This window comes from Perissodus microlepis, chromosome 5, assembly GCF_051167445.1.
Source record: "Perissodus microlepis isolate ML-2025 ecotype Zambia chromosome 5, ASM5116744v1, whole genome shotgun sequence".
Taxonomy (NCBI): Eukaryota; Metazoa; Chordata; class Actinopteri; order Cichliformes; family Cichlidae; genus Perissodus; species Perissodus microlepis.
Genome location: NC_140465.1, coordinates 18,289,467 through 18,308,205, shown reverse-complemented (window position 1 = coordinate 18,308,205; position 18,739 = coordinate 18,289,467). Strand labels below are relative to the sequence as shown.

Genomic DNA, 18,739 nt, shown 5'->3' with positions numbered 1-18,739 from the left:
CAGAAATGTAGACTTCATTTAAATTGGTTGGTTTCCTAGCTCTTAAGTTAACAAGAGCCAGGAAACAGGATTGAGCTCGGGGCTTTGGGAAGTCCCTTCTAGAAGCTAACCCTCCCAACCTCCCCCCCCCCCCCTCCCAGTTCAAATAAATAATTTAAAACAAAAAAATTACCATCACATGCATGCACCGTGATAAGTGAATGCAAACATCTGACCACAACTTCATCCATAATTTACAATAAATGCGAATTATATATTTTCTTTAATTAAAACTGTTTTGGAGGATTTTAAACATCTTTAGATGTTTATCCATCACGTAGAAGATAAGTTTCTGAGTAGTCCCGCATTAATTCTACAGTAGCTACGGCAGATCCTAGGAGCAGAGCTGTGAACTTTCTTCATCCTGAATGAGTCCTGCAGCATACTTCTGATCTCATCATCATAGCGTCAGTTCGGGATTGAGGCCTGAAGAGGCAGAGAAAAATTCATTTCAAAAATAATTCTACACAACCACACCTCGGGCCGTTGCCGCGGACCTTCGGACAAGATTCTGCGGATGCGCTGACGCGAGTCCGACAGTCACGTTCCATTTCTCATCTCGCGAGAGTTCACTGCGCCCCCAAAAATTATGGACGTCGGTGGAAACGGTAGTGGGCTACCTGTAAACAATAAGCAGAGAGCTATGCTACCTAACAAAACCAGGGGCGAATTTACCCGCAATCAAAGAAAAGATTCAGAGGTACGTATCCAGATGTTTATGGTTGATTTCCAGCGTGTATTTTTTTTAGCTAAAGAGACGAGGCCTTTTCTGCTGCTAGTGTAAAGTTAGCTAGCTCTGTCATTGTAGCACAATTAGTATTTCTAACATGATTCGGGAGTTAAGAGCAGCAAACGACCTTCATTACGGTGTTTGTACGTGTACCTAGCTGTGCGGTGTTCCGGTTGTTTCCCGGTGTTAACACATTGAAAAGCGAGCAGGAGACAGCTAGCTGACGTTAGCCGGCTACAGGCCAGGCTTGTGTATGTGTCAGGAACCTAAGGACCTGTTGAAAACGGATTGTTTAGGTCCTGGTTAACGCATTTAATCTTTCTAATGCAACAGTCGGCTATTACAGTGTAATTTTACTGTATATATGCAAAATTGGTCACTCATTTGTGTGACGTTTAAAGAAAACAAGCTGAGTGTTTCCGTGTAGTGGTTTAAATAGCCACTGGAGACAGTCATGGTAGCACTGATTCCCTGTCTGTCTTGAAGAGGTGTATTATTTCCAGTCTTTTCTCAAAAGTAGGCTCACAGCGGCAATAGTAAATCCTCCTGTGTTTAGTTGTAATGCTTCATGATGGCAGCTTCAGTGTGTTACTGTTACTTTCAGTGTTGCAGCTGGTACACATGATATTGTTTATTGATTCATAAACTTTATATTACAAATCAGAGACTACATTAACTAGTCTGAAATGTAAATTATAGAATAAGAGATTATAGAGTTGTCAGTAACAGATGCTCAAATACAAGTTTATTACTACTACTACTATTGGTACACTCTTATAACAAACAGTGCCCAAAGCCGTTTATGTAACCAAAATATAGTGAGGTGTTAAAGTAACGGACATCAGCTGTGCACGGTGTTTATGGACAACTGAAAATATAATTGACTGAGTGTGACAGAACTAAGTAACCCAACAAACCAACAGTGTCATGATGAAACTTTCCAAAGAGAGTAAGCAGACTGAAAGTGGAGGTTTTATAACCTTTACCACTCCCACCAGTCAGGTGCACCCAGTCTTAAACAGGACATAGTGCTATTACAGCAGTGTTTGATTGCATCTTATTTTTTACTTTGTGCTCCTGAACTACTTCGAACAGTATTGCTTGTTGTTGCCAACTGGATGTTTTTATACCTTTATACCTTATACCGTGCTTTATAGGTACGTATAAAGTGGATAACATGCCTGATTAAAAAAAAATATATATATATATGTTAAAAGATGTAAGCTTTGTTAGAGAGTAGCTGCCAGCACAGAGGAGTGTTTCACTTGTAGCTAAATACTAAAATGTGGTGAAATGCTGCTAAATGCATTGACTCAAGTACTCTACAAAGGAAGATCATAGTGATTATGATGCACTGCTGTAGATAAAACAACCCAACAAAAATGTATAAGCTCAACCTCAAACACTGTTATCAGCAGTAAAAAGCCTCAAAAGACATTAATGCGGGAGAAATATTAATCCAACAGTAAAATACTAACGGGGAACATTTTTACTACACACTTGAAGTACAACTTGCTGGCTTACATGTGTTAACGTAAGTGGGCGTTTAATCCAGAAGGTTTCCTAGTCAAATTTATTTTTTGATATTGTAAATTATCAAAATGCTACTTCCACCACTTTCTCTTAGCGAGAGTCACTTGGACATTTTGGTGCTTTGACTCTTGATGATGTTGTTTCTGTTGTTATGGAGCGTTTTGGAAAGGAAATTAAACACTGCTAACTAAATACCACCACTTATTAAATGAGAAAACAATTTTTTTATGTGCTTGTGTGTAGAGTTTGGGTAATGTGACTTCTTAACATCAGTCGGATGTGATTAAATTGGATTAATTACATTTTTTTTTTTTTTTGTATCTAGTAGCTCTCTTTCTAACCTCTGCGGTGTGTTGTGCACAGGGGCAGTCTGAGTCTCCAGATCTGGAGTTTGAATATTCGGACACAGATAAGTGGGCTGCAGAGCTGTCAGGTACGTGTGTGTAAGTGTGTGTGTGTGTGTCACACTTTACGAACCTGTAACCACCTAATAATGTGTTCATATTACTTATGAACTCTTCATGTGTCTTGCAGAGCTTTATAGTTATACTGAAGGACCAGAGTTCGCTCTTAATAGGAAGTGCTTTGAAGAGGAATTCAGAGTTCATGGTAAGCACTCAGAATATACATACACAGCCATACAAATAAAAGATGAAGCAAGTATGCATCTTAGTTTATTTTCTTCACCTCTGCTGTGCCTTAGTGTCTGATAAGAAGTGGACAGAGCTCGATGAAGCTCAGCACAGAGCTCACGCTATGCGCCTGTTGGACAGTCTTGAAGTCACTGCCCGGGAGAAGAGGCTGAAGGTTGCTAGAGCCATTCTCTACATGGCTCAGGGTCAGTCCATCACACATTTCCATGATTTCAAGTTAACTAGAAAATAGTTTGTCTTCATGTACTTCATGTACTGTCTTCTTTTTTTCTGTTTTTAGGGACCTTTGCTGAGTGCAGCTCTGAGGTGGAGGTACAGCACTGGATGAGATACAACATATTTTTGCTGCTCGATGTGGGGACCTTCTCTGCTCTGGTGGAACTGCTCAACATGGAGATTGAGTATGCTCTCCATCAATTTTTTTAGCCTTGCAGAAGTAAATGTCAATTAAAACAAAACAAAACAAAGAAGCCATTTTTTCCTACCACATAGCTTTCTGGAAGCATTTATTGATGTCCAAAGGTGCCATAAATCAGTCAGCATGCAATTTTACTTTAAATTTAGGACGGGGGAAACACATTATTTGTCTGTTGGTTTTTTTGTTTGTTTGTTTTTATTGTTTTTGTTTTTTAAACTAATGAATTCACTCAGAATAAAAAAGAAGAATCACTGGTTGTCTGTGGTAGACTTCAGGTTAACCGCTTCCTGGTGTGCTGTCTGTGTTTCAGTAACAGTGCTGCCTGCAGCAGCGCTGTCAGGAAACCAGCCATCTCCCTGGCTGACAGCACAGATCTCAGGGTGCTGCTTAACATCATGTACATGATGGTGGAAACCATCCAACAGGACGACCCAGCCGACAAGCCCGAATGGAAAACCATCAAGGAGACCTTCAGGACAGAACTGGGTAAATTTCATCAGAGTAGCTGAAGACTCGTTGAGGTTATGTGCAGAATCAGCCTTGTAAATGAACCTGCTTCTCTGATCCAGGATCTCCTCTCTTCAACAACGAGCCCATTTCCGTTATGCTCTTTGGTATGGTTACCAAATTCTGCAGCGGTCATGCGCCTCACTTCCCCATGAAGAAAGTTTTGTTGCTGTTGTGGAAGAGCATACTGGTGAGAGACTCAAACATCAGCCTTTCACAGAGATACTGATATCCCAAAGAGTTTATCTTCATTTTCCTCCTAAATCCCATCTTATCTTCCAAAAACCTTCCTGTCTTCTGTTTCAGTTCACACTCGGAGGGTTTGAGCGGCTGCAGAGCATAAAGGTCCGTAAGAGAGAGGAACTGGGTCTCCCTCCTCTCCCGGAGGACAGCATCCGAGTCATTCGCAGCATGAGAGCGGCTTCTCCTCCTGCATCTGCATCTGACCTCATTGAGCAGCAACAAAAGCGGGCACGTCGTGAACACAAGGTAGTTATAGCTGCTACCATCAGGTTAAAGCCAGCTATAAGCAAAACACCTCAAAGTGAACAGCAGTGCTCTCACAAACCTGTATTGGTGTGTACGATGGACTGTGTGCAGCAGCACACACTTTACAGCACCCATTCCCTCTTTGTGCAAACAAAACTGACAAATCCAGGAACACGAGCACGAGCGAGGAAAAGATGACTGCAGTCCAAAAACAGCTAAATAAAGACATTATTATAATTAATAATAATAATGATGATGTTTTTTTAGAGCACCAGCTTGCATTATTGTTTCATTTAGATGACGAGCCTTCTGCTTACAATGTATTCATGCAATAATTCTCTGCATTCAGTGGCTTCATACATGTGATACTTGAGTAATTTTAGTATTTGCTTCGGTCTAGTTGTAATTATCTTGTAACTCAAACACAGGCGCTGATAAAACAGGATAACCTTGATGCATTCAATGAAAAGGATCCTTACAAGGCGGATGACTCACGAGAAGATGAAGATGACAATGATGACAATGATAACTCTATAGAAGCAGAAACTTTCCCTCTAGAGCGGGACGAGGTGATGCCTCCACCTATTCCTCATCCTCAATCGGAGAGGGTGTCCTTCCCAAAAGGTCTGCCGTGGGCTCCTAAAGTCAGGTACTGCTCATTCTCACCAAACAGCAATGCTGAACTGTAATGATGTTAGTTCCTCCTTTATATCCACAAATATACAATTAAGACTTTTTTTTGTTATTGATGTTACTGTTTTTGCTCCAACAGGGAAAAAGATATTGAAAACTTCCTAGAATCAAGTAGAAGTAAATTCATTGGTTACACTCTTGGAAGGTAGTGTTTTCTTCATTTTTTTTTAAGAGATGACAGTTAGCTTTTGTGCAGAAATATTGACATGTTAAGAACTGTTTATTTTGTGCACACATTACAGTGATACAGATACAGTGGTTGGATTACCCAGGCCAATTCACGAGAGCATCAAGACCTTAAAGCAGGTATTGCAGTATTTTGCACTGTACTTCATTAGGGATATTGAAGCATGGCTTAATTTCACACACCTGAAGTGTTCCTGAACCATAAGTTATTAAATGCTATCTTATTTTTCAGCACAAGTATGTCTCTATAGCTGAACTACAGATCACAAAGGAGGAGGAATTTCAGAAAACCCCTCTTTCTGGCGTAAGTATAAACAGATGCAGCTTTATTCAAAGGAGATCTGTCGTGGTACCTCTCATTAGACTTCACTAAGGTTGTTTGGCATGGTTACTCAGTTCAGAATAGTCCTTTTTTTATCATATAATGGGCCTTGGTGCAGCCTCTTAGTTCATCTTCTATCTGAAACACAACTTTGTTCATTCATATCGTACACATCCAGCAGCAGAAACAAATTGCCTGACTGTCTGAAGCCTTTTGCACATACACTGACCTCATAATTTTAAACTCTGGCCATGCAGAAATTATTCTCATAGTAAGCATAATAGGTCCATTTTAATTATTCAGTTAAAGAAAAACACACAAAGTAAATTCTTCAACTTGACGTCTCTTGTTTTGTGTTTTTCTTCTTTCTTGTCGTCAGGGTGAAGAGGAAGTGGAGACGTGTGCCACCGAGCTGCTTTACCAGGGGATTCTGCCCAGTTTGCCTCAATACATGGTTAGTATTGTATGGTTTATATTGTGCTACTGTGGGATTACTCATACTACAGCTGTGATACAGCTGTGGTAGAGTCATAAAAAGGCTTTAAAACCTGTAATTCTGTGTGAAAGCAACAACAGAGCAGGGTCTGCTCAGGGATGGCGATAAAGATTATTACACAAATACTCTATTACAGCACTTGTGTAAAGTGTTGTGTCACAGATCAGTGGTGTGCTGTTAGTTATACTAAAGCATTTAGTTAGATTTTTATAAATTATACCCTGGATACATTTGAAGTACATAAATAAAACTCCAAGATTTAGAAACCTCAGTGTTGGCAGGCTGGATTTAAGGTGTTTAAATCACTCCATCATGCTTGGTCTCTCTCTCTGTAGATTGCTCTGCTGAAGATCCTGCTCGCTGCTGCTCCGACATCCAAAGCTAAAACCGACTCCATTAACATCCTGGCAGACGTGCTGCCGGAGGAGATGCCGTAAGTGCCTTGAAAAGCCTGCCAGTTTCTTATCCACTGTGCCATTATGTGATAAAGAGGGAACATATGCTAACCGAGAGACATTTCCATTATCTAATGTGGAAAGGCTTTAATGCATTTACTTTTCAGGGTGAGTACAGGTTTTCAGGTCATGCACACTTGTACATACAGAGCTGGAGCTGGTTTCACACTTGTTTTTTTTTTTAAACAAGGAGATGTGGTTTATCGGCAGGTTATTTTACCTGAGCATGTTTGAGAACAGTAGACTCTAAGATTGCTACGTTCTGATTTACAGGCAGGTGTTAGTTTTTACCTGCGAGCAGACCGAGGGTTATCTGATCTGACCTGATCTCTTCTCTCTGACCCTGCAGGACCACAGTGCTGCAAAGCATGAAACTTGGTGTTGATGTGAATCGGCACAAAGAGATCATTGTGAAAGCCATCTCTGCAATTCTGCTGCTTCTCCTGAAACACTTCAAACTCAACCACATCTACCAGGTGCGCACGCCACACGCCTGTTTAACGTTGCACATTGTTATTATTCCAGTTTAAATTATAATTTTGAATCACATCAAATATCAAAACATGGTAATAGAGATAAAACAGATTCACTCCCCTTCACGCTGCAGCAGGTTTAGTTTAACTCACGTTTATTTATTTACAGCCTTGATTCAAAAAAAGTGACCAAAAATTATTTGCACGTCTCTTAAACTAAATTCTGTCCACTGTAGAAAACAGAAAACATATCAAATGTTTAAACTGAGACATTTTACTTGTGCATGAAAAGTATTAGTGGACACACTAAGAAAAGTCTAGAAAAGTAGGAAAGCAGAAACTGCTGGAGGTACATTTTACAACTAATTAGGTTAACTGACAGCAGGTCATCAGTGTGATTGGGTATAAAAAGAACATCTTAGAGAGGCAGAGTTTATCAGAAGTAAAGATGGGCAGAGGTTAACCAATCTGCAAAAAACTGCATCTACAAATTGTGGAAAAATTTCAGAATAATGTTCTTCAACATAAAACTGTGAAGACCAGGGCTATCTCATCATCTACAGTACATAATATCCAAAGATTCAGACCATCTGGAGGAATCTCTGTGCGCAAGGGATGAGGCTGATAGTCAGTACTGGATGGCTGTGATCTTCAGGTCCTCAGGCCATCGCTGCATTAAAAGCAGCCATGATGCTGTCAAGGAAACCTCATGGGCTCAGGAGCACATCCAGAAATTGTTGTCTGTAAACAGAGTTCACGGTGCCATCTGAAAATCTAGGTTGAAGCCTGATCAGGCAAAGATGAAGCCATAAGTGGACATGATCCAGAAACACTGCTGTCTTCTCCGGTGCTGGCTTCTTTAGATTGACACATGCTCCACGTCTGTTTCATGGAAGGAAAACTAAGACGCTAAACTGCAAACTGCAGCTATTAAAACAGCATGGATTCATAGTAGAAGAGTCTGGGTGCTGAACTGACCTGCCTGCAGTCCAGATTATTTACCAACTAAACAACTCAAAAACAAAAGATACCACAAAAAAGACCCAGGACTGCTGAGCAGCTAGAGTCATTTCCTCTCCCAAAAGTCCAGCAGCTGTTCTCCTCAGTTCCTCCTATCAAATGCAAAACAAGCTAATAATTTTCCTAAAATGGTACATTTATTGTCAGTTTAAACGTTTGATATGCTTTCTGTGTTCTGAATAAAATCTGGGCTTATGAGGTTTTTGGGTCATTGCATTCTGTTTTTATTAAGTTTTAAAACAGGGAATTGGGTTAAAAAAATAGTCTTAAAAATCCACTTAAATAAAAAAGGCGAGTTTCTTCTTTTCTTAAACTTAATCCTAGATTATTTTCAGAGTTGAACAGTTGTTGTGTTAATTGTGAGTTCAGTAGTAACCAAAATACAAACTACATACATGTACTGATATAAAAATGAATCCTTGTGTAACTGCAGTCCCTCTGTTTGTGTGTGTGTGTGTGGTTGGTGTTCATAGTTTGAGTACATGGCTCAGCACTTGGTGTTTGCCAACTGCATCCCCCTCATTCTCAAGTTCTTCAACCAGAACATCATGTCTTACATCACAGCTAAGAACAGGTACTTTCAGTGTGGCGTTACATAACAAAGTCATGATTCCTGTTTGCAGTGCGCATCAATAAACTAAATGTACATGGCTCTGTATTTCACTACATTGACTTTACGTTTTTTCTTCCTCAAAGCATTTCAGTACTCGACTTTCCGTACTGTGTGGTGCACGAGCTCCCAGAGTTAACCGCAGAGAGTTTGGTAATTTTACCCCCTTTGTTTCTGTTGTTTTGTTGTTGTTGACACGTGACTGTAGGATTTGGATGTTTACTGTGGACGATTTCTTTGTTACAGGAAGCGGGAGACAACAATCAGTTTTGCTGGAGGAATCTGTTTTCCTGTATTAACCTGCTGAGGATCCTCAACAAACTGACCAAATGGAAGCACTCCAGAACAATGGTGAGAGGACGTCACGTCACATTTGCTGTGACACACGAATCACGTATGAAAAGACAGGATATAACTCTCTGCTTTGATTTTTTTTTCCTTGACATTTTCTGCCAGATGCTGGTCGTGTTTAAGTCGGCACCCATCCTGAAAAGGGCGCTGAAGGTCAAGCAGGCAATGATGCAGCTGTATGTCCTCAAGCTGCTCAAAGTGCAAACAAAATACCTCGGACGTCAGTGGAGGAAGAGCAACATGAAGACCATGTCTGCCATCTACCAGAAGGTCCGACATCGCCTGAATGACGACTGGGCGTACGGAAACGGTGAGAGGAAAATCTGAACAGCTTTCGTGCAGAATATACAACACTACACACAAACATAGGACAGCATTATTCAAGTATCATTCTAGAAAAAGTGGGGAGCAGGTGATATTTGAACACCATAAAATCCTTTTTATATTCAGAGAACCAGTCAAACCTGGAAGATTCTAGAAACATTGCTCAGAGATTTTGGTCCATGTTGACATGACAGCGTCACACAGTGGCTCCACATTAATGATGTGAATCTCCCGGTCCACCACATCCCAGAGGTGCTGTGTTGGATTGTAACTAAAGAAATCTGGTGACTGTGGAGGCCATTTGAATTCAGTGAACTCATAGTCATGTTCAAGAAACCAGTTTTAGATTTATGACATCGGTATGCTATCCTGCTTTAAGCAACAATTGAAAGATGGGTCATAAAGCGCTGTGGTCATAAAGCAATGGACACTACATGTGTGTTGTTGCTGTTGATGGACAGCAACAATACCATCCTTTACACCACTGCTGTGGTGTTTAAAGGATGCACAGTTTAGTACTATGGGTTCCAAACTGTGCCAAGAAAATATTCCCCACGCCAGCACCACCAGCAGCAGTCTGAATTGTTGATAAAAGCACGATGGATTCATGCTGTTTATGGCAGATTGCAATAGCACCATCTGAAAATCGAATCATCAGACCAGCAGTTTCTCCAGCCTTCTGTTGTCCAATGTTGGTGACCCTGTGGAAAGTGTAGCCTCAGTTTCCCTTTCTTAGCTGACAGTAGTGACACCTGGTCTAGTCTTCTGCTGCTGTTGCACATTTTCTTCAAGGTTCTGTGTGTTGAACATTCAGAGATGCTCTTCTGCATACCTTGGCTGTCATGAGGGGTTACTTGAGTCACTGTTGCCTTTCTATGAGCTCAAAGAAGTCTGGCCATTTTTCTTTGACCTCTGACCTCTAAGAGAACTGCTGCTCACTGGAGATTTTCTCTTTTTTTTGGACCATTCTCTGTAAACCCTGCCACATGATTGGCTGATTAGATGTGTGTTAACGAGCTGGCCGGTGAGTGTGCATTTAATAAATGTCATGAGTTGGGAAAAGTGCCGCAGACTGAGGTGAGACAGCTGGTGTGTGAGTGAAAGATGAGCTGCACATTCAAAGTGTTTCGTGTTTCTCAGATCAGTCGTCTGTTCGCTGCATGAATGTTTCATGTGTTTGTCGCCTTTTTGAGACAAACCTGCTGTTTTGTTTTTATGTCCTAATGGAGATCAGGATTTGTGGGCTGCTGCAGATTGCTGTTACACTCAGAGCAGACAAAATCCACTAACTTCCAGTTACTGTTTGTTTTGTGTGAGCAGATCTGGACGCTCGTCCGTGGGACTTCCAGGCCGAGGAGTGCGCTCTACGAGCCAACATCGAGCGCTTCAACAGCCGCCGCTACGATAAGAGCCACAGCAATCCCGACTTCCTGCCTGTGGACAACTGTCTGCAAAGTGTTCTGGGCCAACGAGTTGACCTGCCCGAGGACTTCCAAATGAACTACGACCTTTGGCTGGAGAGGGAAGTCTTCTCCAAACCTATTTCCTGGGAAGAACTGCTACAGTGAGACTCGACCACCGTCAACATTCTTGTAGTTTATCCTTGGTTTTTTTTGTTGTTTTTTTTAAACAGTTTCAGCCAGGTGTTCAGATGAAGCACCACCAGTGCTCTCACTGATCAACAGAACTCTTCTCTGAACAGAACATTATGCTACACATTCTGTATAGACTGAAAGTGACGGATGGATTTTATTCTCAGTTTCCAGCATGGAGGAGTGTTGTCGGGGGTCCTGCTAAATGCTTTTGGTGTTTGAACTTTTGCCTTTTGAGAAATTTTGCATTGTTATGATTTCTGTGTAGTTTTTAGCCAAAAAAAGATCATCCTTTTGTACTTAGGTTCTCTGAAACTTCTCTTGCCTCGTTCCCAGTTTTTTAATGAAATAGCTGATAATGACCTCAGTGCTAAAACTCCATTTGTGGACTTGAACTCTGCTCCTTCTTTACATTACAGATATTTCCTCTGTGTGCCTCTTACCTGCTACTGTAGGTTCGCAACTCACCAGGAAGCACTACATGACCACACTTTCACTTTTAAGTTTAAATAGAGTATTCATTTTAGGTATTAAGTGTTAGCCAGGCTCAGCACAGTGAATACATGAATAAAACATTCCTCGTTCCATCTCACGAGTTCTTCATCTTCAGAGAGATGGAAGGAAAGGTCAGGATTTCTTTATGTACACTCATGATAGTCGGATCATTGCTCCTTTAACGGTTGGACCTTTTTGTTGCCCTGCTGGATTTTCAGGATGATATCATATCTGTTTTGCCTGACTAAGTGCTTTTGCTCTGGGACCATCAATGAGGCTGAATGGACATTAAAATCCCAGTCTAGACAAAAAACAAACAAACAAGAAGCTCGTCAGCATCTTCGTCTTCTTTGCTGTGCACACACCTGCGCTGTGTGTGTTGGATCTTGTGAAAGAAAAGAGTGTTTCTGGTCTCATAAATGTGGTTCTTGTTGCCTGGTTTTATTCATCAGACGGCTGTTTTTGAACAGAAGGGTACAACTGAATTTAAATTGCCAGTTACAGAACTGTTATACTTCTACATCTTTTTCAGATATTAGTTTCTTTGTTTTTATTTAAACATTCAGGAAATGAAAGTACATGTAAATTACAAAGCTTATTTATCACTGCTTTTCTTTGTTTTATGTTTACCTAAATACTGCAATAAAGTGATTCATGTTGGATTTATTTGTCCTTTCTGAAGGTTGTTGTTTACATTTGTCTGGTCTTTGAGATTCAAACAGCCAGTGTGGAGGAGACACGGACCCCGCCTTCTTTTTTACAAGAATTTCAAAAGTTTTAGTCACTCCCACACACAAACGCACACTTGTGAGTCATTTGTGCAGGAAACGAAACTAAACTTGTGACAGCCCGCCTTTTTTCCACAGAGACATGGCAGAGCGTAACATTCCTGCGAAGATGAACCACCTCTGCTGTCAAATTTGCAGAAACCTTCTCAGGAATCCTGTGATGATTCCTTGCGGACACAACTTTTGCATGCGCTGCATCCAGGACCAATGGGATTGTGACCAGCTGAGGAACAGTCTCTACAGGTGCCCCGAATGTAAATATGAGTTTCCATCCAGACCTCAGCTGATCAAGAACACAACTCTAGCTGAGGTGGTGAGAGAGACAGAAATGAGTTGTAATAAGGAGCAGCAGTCCTCAGAAGGGAATCGGAGAGCCCTGAAGAGACCCCGGAGCTGTGCAGAAACATCAGAGAGCACTTTGTGTGGGAAACACAACAAGCCCCTGGAGGTTTACTGCTGCACAGATGAGCAGATCATATGTGCACAGTGTGCTTCAGCTGAGCATGGAGGACACAGGATCGGGTTGGTGAAGGAGGAACGGAGGCGGAAGGAGGTACTTAAAACAGGATAGAAATGGTACAAATCCTACTTGAAAGCTCGAATTTGCAGGAAGAAGAAACTGAAGGAAGCGTCTCCTGGAAAGCTTTTGGTGAATTAGACCAGGAGTCAATTTATGCAGTCTTATGGCATAATACTAGACCTTCTAGCACTTAATATTTCCAACTCCAGATTTAGTTTAAAAATATTACAAGAACATGTTTTCTCTTTGGGTAAATCCAGGAAACTGTCATTAACCAATTGCTCGTGATTTCCTGCAACTTCAAGATTGCTGACAATGTTTTATATCCTGGTGGATATTTGGAAACTTTTGCATATCTTGTGATTTATATATATGTACGATGATTTTAGCCATGTAACTGAGATGAAAGCAAAGTGCACGCTGCATCTAAGGCACACAGATCGACGATTCAAACTTCAACATAAGCCTAAAAAAATTGCTGAAACTAAGTTTCGATTGGAAGTGAGGGAAAGAAAACAGGAGAAAAGACACCCTGTGGAACGAAAACAGAGGCTGACGATAACTATTATAATTATTAAATGCAGGATGGTGTATAAACACATAGTGAGTGAAAAAGAAACACGGTGTATTATGGGAAGCCCCCAGTAGAACAGACCGACTGCAGAATAACTAAAAGAAGATTCATGGTTATCTGATCCAAATCTATTGATAATCCCTTATCAACAAGGGACGTTTTAAGCCTAATTTTAAAAGTAGATGGGCTGTCTGTATTTCAGACAGGTGACATTTCCACTTTATTTGGTTAAACAAATCATTCCTGAGTACTGGGACAGCCTTACAAAACATTCAAATGACTTACAGCATCGACCCAGTTTTAGACAAAGATGCATTTGATTCATACAAATGTAAAAAGTGCCATCCAGGAAAAAACTAACAAAATCTAAACAAATTATGTGTTTGCTTCCAACTAACACATCCTGAAGAAGGAACTTAAGGACATGCGGACAAAGTTCAAGCAGACTCTTCAGAAGCAAGAAAGGAAAAGAGAGATGATGGGGGAGATGCTCGGACAGATTCAGGTGAGGGGAACATGTGACCAAAAAGTTATGTTGTCTGAAGTGTTTGTAGTGTGTCACCCACTCACATGTGTATCAAACAGGACGAGGCGAGAAAAACAGAAGCCTTCTGTGAAAGCGTCATAGTGGGCGCCATCGACTCCCTTCAGAAACATTACCTGTCAGTGAAGGAACTGATTGCAGCTCAGGAGGAGGCGGCTGCAGCTCAGGTTTGCATCTCGCTGAAGAGCCTGGAGGAGGAGATGAAGCAGATGAAGAAGAGGGATGCTAAGCTGGACCGCCTGGCACAGACTGAGAGCCACATCCGTTTCCTGCAGGTATACTCCCAACACAGCGCTGGAAATGTTGCCTGTTTCTGAGTGATGGGTCGTATCCTAAACTTCTCCCCTCCATCCTCACAGAAATGGCCCTCTCTGAAGCGCCTCTGTGACCACTCGTTCCAGGAGCTTTCAGAGGATCCACTCCTCCACTTTGAGCTCACAAAGAGAGCCGTTGAGCATCTTGGGAAGCAACTGGAGGAATTCTGTGACAAAGAATTTGCCTCAATCTGTAACACTGGTATGTGTCGTTATGTGGAAAACATCTCTCTTTAATGATAAGAATGTAAGAATATCTATGTCCTTGCGTATGACAGCTGATGGTGAGGAGCAGCAGGAATCAGCATCAGAGATGGAGGAAGATGATGTCCAGCGAAGAAGTGAAGCCAGCGTCTCACAGCCCCATGGTTTGTACTTCAAACAGTTTCCAGAACAATTTTAATATTATCTTACAATTGTGGTCAGAAGTTTACACCCACTCGTCATCATGGACATGACCATCATGCTAATTTTGGGTTTTTAATGGTTTCTTTAAACTGTTGTTCAGCACACATCTTTAATGGCTTTGAGAAACAAGAATCGAAGGGAGAAGTTTGAATATATTTTGGATTTCTTTAATTCACACAGAGTCAAAAGTATACATACAGGCTCAAATATATTAACCAGCCCCCAATAATATTTTGTTAAATGTCCCTTAGTAAATTATCCATCAACAAGCTTCTGGGATAATTCTGGCTGATTGCTCTTCTTGGCAGAACTGGGAGAATTCATTTAAATTGGCTGGTTTCCTGTTAAAAGACCCTGCTTTTAAGCAAAGTCCACTGAATTTCCAATAGGGTTAAAGTTGGGCTCAGAAGCTTACTTTGAGCCTCCTTCATCCATTCCAAAACCAGCTGTGATGTGTGTTGTCCTCATTGTCCAGATTATTTGACATTAGTTTGAAGAATTAGTCCCACGTGTGGGACTAATAAAGGTTATCTTATCTTATCTTATCTTATCTTATCTTATCTTATCTTATCTTATCTTATCTTATCTTATCTTATCTTATCTTATCTTATCTTATCTTATCTTAATTTGCTGGTAGTCCTGCTCCTTATTCCATCCATTTTATGATGTACCAGTGACACGTTTATACAGGAGAACATCTGTCGTTTAAAAGGTTTTATTTGCTTCAGCAGTTGAAATTACAAGTTTACAGCACTGGACTTTGATGTGAACTCAGCCATCTGCTTCACACAGAGGATGACCCTCAGAGTGGGCAGTCCAGTTTTATACTACAACAAAAACACGTATTATTATGAAAGCGGAAGCGACGTGGCAGTCCTGCGACTCTTCTCCTCTCTTTGTTCCCAGCTGACCTCGTCTTGTATGTAAAATAAGACAGAAAGAAAACACCTCCCTGCCTAGCCTTGATTATTAATATTATCTAGCAATCCTAAGGCTACTGATTCCACTTATTATCTAAGTTCGGGACATTCTGTTCGGACTCCCTTGGCCCAGAAAATATAATCTGGACTTCTAACCAGTTATGATGTGTAAGCATGCTTTGCAAAACCCTCTGCACTTCTACATGTCAATGATGATAATTCAATTCATAGCGCTGAATGAAGCTTTTGACCCGTAATTCATGGAGTGCCTGATACCAGTACCACTGCTAAAAATAGCCCCAGAGCATGATTCGGAGATGGTACAGTGTTCTTCGGTTTAAAAGCCTCACCACTATTCCTCCAGATACACCTCATGTCATTGTGGCCAAAAAAGTCTGTCTTTATCTTGTCTGACTATAAAACTCGTCCATGTGAGCAGCTGCAAATTTTAGTCCAGCTTGAACGTGGAGCAGGGTCTTCTTTCTTGTTTGGCGCCCTTCTACATGCCAATGTAAAAATCATTTCACCTTGGACAGGGGTGCTGGCAGTTCACAGTTGATGGCAGGTTTGAGTCGGTGGTTCCTGGGTTGTTCCTCAACATCCTTAAACATGTCCTCTCATCTGAGGGTCAAAGTTTGAGTCTTCTGCCAGACCTTGGCAAAATGGTGACACATCTGAATAACTTGTACTTACAGGCAATTATGTAAACTGCTTTACAGGATAATGAACTCTATTACATTATCCTTGATTTATTCCATTTTGGGGACCAGTTTCAGGGTCCCTGTATTGTTTAATGATGCAGCAGAGACGCTCACTGATGCTCTGATGTCGTCTCCCGTGTCTCTTTACAGCTAGCAGGCCTCTGGCTAAACAGAAAGTGGAGCCTAAAACCAGAGAAGAGTTCCTGCAATGTAAGTTTATCTTCCAACCTGCTCTCACCATGACTTTACCCACACACAGACTCATCCAACCACAGCTGTCTTCTTAGAATTCAGTCCTTCAAATGTTCTCTTCATTATCTCAGATGCGTGTGAGCTCTCTCTGGACCCCATGACAGCTCATGAGGACCTGGTTATTTTGGAAGGAGAGAAGATGGTTAAGCTGTGCAATGAGAGGTCCAAGAATCCTAGTGTTCGTAACCCAGAGAGGTTTATACATCGGCGGCAGGTGCTGTGCAGGGAGGGACTGCAAGGTGACTGCTACTATGAGGTAGAGGTGAAAGGAGACAAAGCAGAGATCGCTCTAACCTACAAAGGAATAGACAGAAAATCCCGCACTACACTGTCAGCCTTTGGGGCCCATGCAAATTCCTGGAGTCTGGATCTATCTAAACATTACTCTGTGAGCCACAATTCTGACAGCATCCAGCTCACTACACCACCCCGTCATCACAGGGTTGGAATTTATCTTAAATTTCAAACCGGAACTTTGTCTTTCTATGAGGTGTCGGACAGTATGAACTTCCTGTACAAGGTTGAAGCCAAGTTCAGAGAGCCGCTGTATCCCGGATTCTGGCTCGGAGAGAAATGTTGCATCAGGATCTGTGATCTGAGACAGAGCCAACTGTAAAAGTACCGGACTGCAAACAGCTTCTTTCTACTTAAAGGGAAATTAAAAATAATATGTATAGATTGCTGTATAGATTGCACAGTGCACTGACATGTCTGTTTCCTATGATGTGTGGGGTGGTTGATAACTCTGCAGTATATAAAGCCCAAATTGCCTATATGTGTAAGTTTGTATAAATTCAATAGTATAAAATTGCGTTTTTATTCATGAATGCCTTGTTTCTACGTAACCTCCGAAGGCAGGATTTAGCAGACCCTCAAGTACATATAGTTGAGGGTATATATGTATATTCTGTTTCTATTTAACATTGCTTTGTGAAATTACTGTGTCCAGAAGAGGGCGCCATGTGTCTGCGGTTTGCCTAATACTCTAGCCTTGTATGGAATTTCAGTCAAGTCAATATTAAAGAACTAAATAAACAAGTGGACAAATAGAAATGTAATTAAATGAATCCTGGAATATTTTTCTAATTAAGAAAATGAATAAAAATAGAGGCCGTCTCTCTTGATTGCCCACTTCAGGGTGGGAGAAACACCCCTGAACTGTGTTATGATTGTTGATGTAACATAGTTTGCTTACCAGAGGGCACTCTGAGATCTTCCCTGTTGGTAACACCAGAACACTCAGCGGGAAATTAGTAATAAATTAGTCATCTATGACTTGTTGACACAATAAAACAAGATTTATTTAAACTGCATTGCCATATTATCTCAGTAAGGCTCATAAATACGTCCACATAACAAACGTTTTGGAAATCTGTTTAACACATTAGCTGATATATTGAACTTATAAATCACCACATATTGGTGCTGGTCTTAATAATCCTCTGTTGGTCCAGCTTTACTCAAGTACTCTGTATTTGAAATGCATGTTTGATTAAGGATGATGGATTTAACAGTGTGGTTAAAGGGAGATAATTTAATCTAGCAGGCAGGGAAATTGTGTAGATTTGATATTGCAGTGCTGGTTGGTGAGACTGGAGAGTCTCGAGGAGATTGTCATTAGTCTGCATTTGAACTCATTGTCTAATCTTCCTGTTCTGCTCGGTATGGCAGAATAGGAAGAATAGACTGTTTGGTCCTTATCTTTTTATTAATTGCTAATTGTGCATATTAAAACTGTGTGTCGTATTTAAAGTCTATGGTGATTATTTAAAAGGCTCTGACTCTAAAACAGTTCTTTATATATCGATTCTACCAGTTGAACCTGGTTACTAGTGTTTGTTGATGATGTGAGTGCTGATGGAAGCAGGATGAGTCCTGAAGTGTACAGGGCTATTCTCTCTGCGCGTATTATTGAGACAATCGCTTCACAGTGTGAATGGATAATGACCCAAAACATAATGTTCAAGCAACCCAAAAGGCAAAGAAATAAATGAGGACTGGCTGTGTCAGTCATGTGATCTCAGCTAGAGTATGACTGATAAGGCCGATATAGATACCGATATGTGGCGGTTTAAAAAATCTGTTTAATGAACTATATTTAAACAGACAGATTTCCCTAACATTTGTTATGTCTAGTTATATATGAGTGCTTACTAACATAATAAAGCAATACAGTTTAAAAATACTTGTGGATAACTCATTTACACCCGACTCTGCTCTGGTCTGTAGTTGCGTTTATGTTCCAGACACGTGTTGCCAACAGGGAAGTTGAAGAGTAACATCAAAACTCCCAGCGTTGCAGGTCGTCTCTTCTTCACTTTTAAAATGTTCG

General features: G+C 40.9%; 2 protein-coding genes across 2 annotated transcripts; both read left to right on the top strand.

The window, feature by feature from the left end:
- The first annotated feature begins 586 nt into the window (after positions 1-586).
- Positions 587-12,048, top strand: strip1 (striatin interacting protein 1). Its single transcript, XM_084928439.1, has 20 exons — positions 587-739; positions 2,666-2,735; positions 2,837-2,911; positions 3,006-3,140; positions 3,236-3,356; positions 3,684-3,859; positions 3,943-4,070; positions 4,187-4,369; positions 4,798-5,018; positions 5,142-5,207; positions 5,305-5,368; positions 5,481-5,552; positions 5,950-6,024; positions 6,402-6,499; positions 6,871-6,997; positions 8,488-8,588; positions 8,711-8,777; positions 8,871-8,975; positions 9,081-9,285; positions 10,620-12,048. The coding sequence occupies exons 1-20, from the start codon at positions 629-631 to the stop codon at positions 10,865-10,867; spliced, it is 2,448 nt and encodes an 815-aa protein (XP_084784565.1). The 5' UTR covers positions 587-628; the 3' UTR covers positions 10,868-12,048.
- An 86-nt stretch (positions 12,049-12,134) lies between these two features.
- On the top strand, positions 12,135-18,568 carry LOC146387094 (tripartite motif-containing protein 16-like protein). The gene is made up of 7 exons (XM_084928441.1): positions 12,135-12,727; positions 13,678-13,773; positions 13,854-14,087; positions 14,172-14,328; positions 14,405-14,494; positions 16,306-16,365; positions 16,479-18,568. The coding sequence occupies exons 1-7, from the start codon at positions 12,257-12,259 to the stop codon at positions 17,021-17,023; spliced, it is 1,653 nt and encodes a 550-aa protein (XP_084784567.1). The 5' UTR covers positions 12,135-12,256; the 3' UTR covers positions 17,024-18,568.
- Positions 18,569-18,739: the final 171 nt, after the last annotated feature.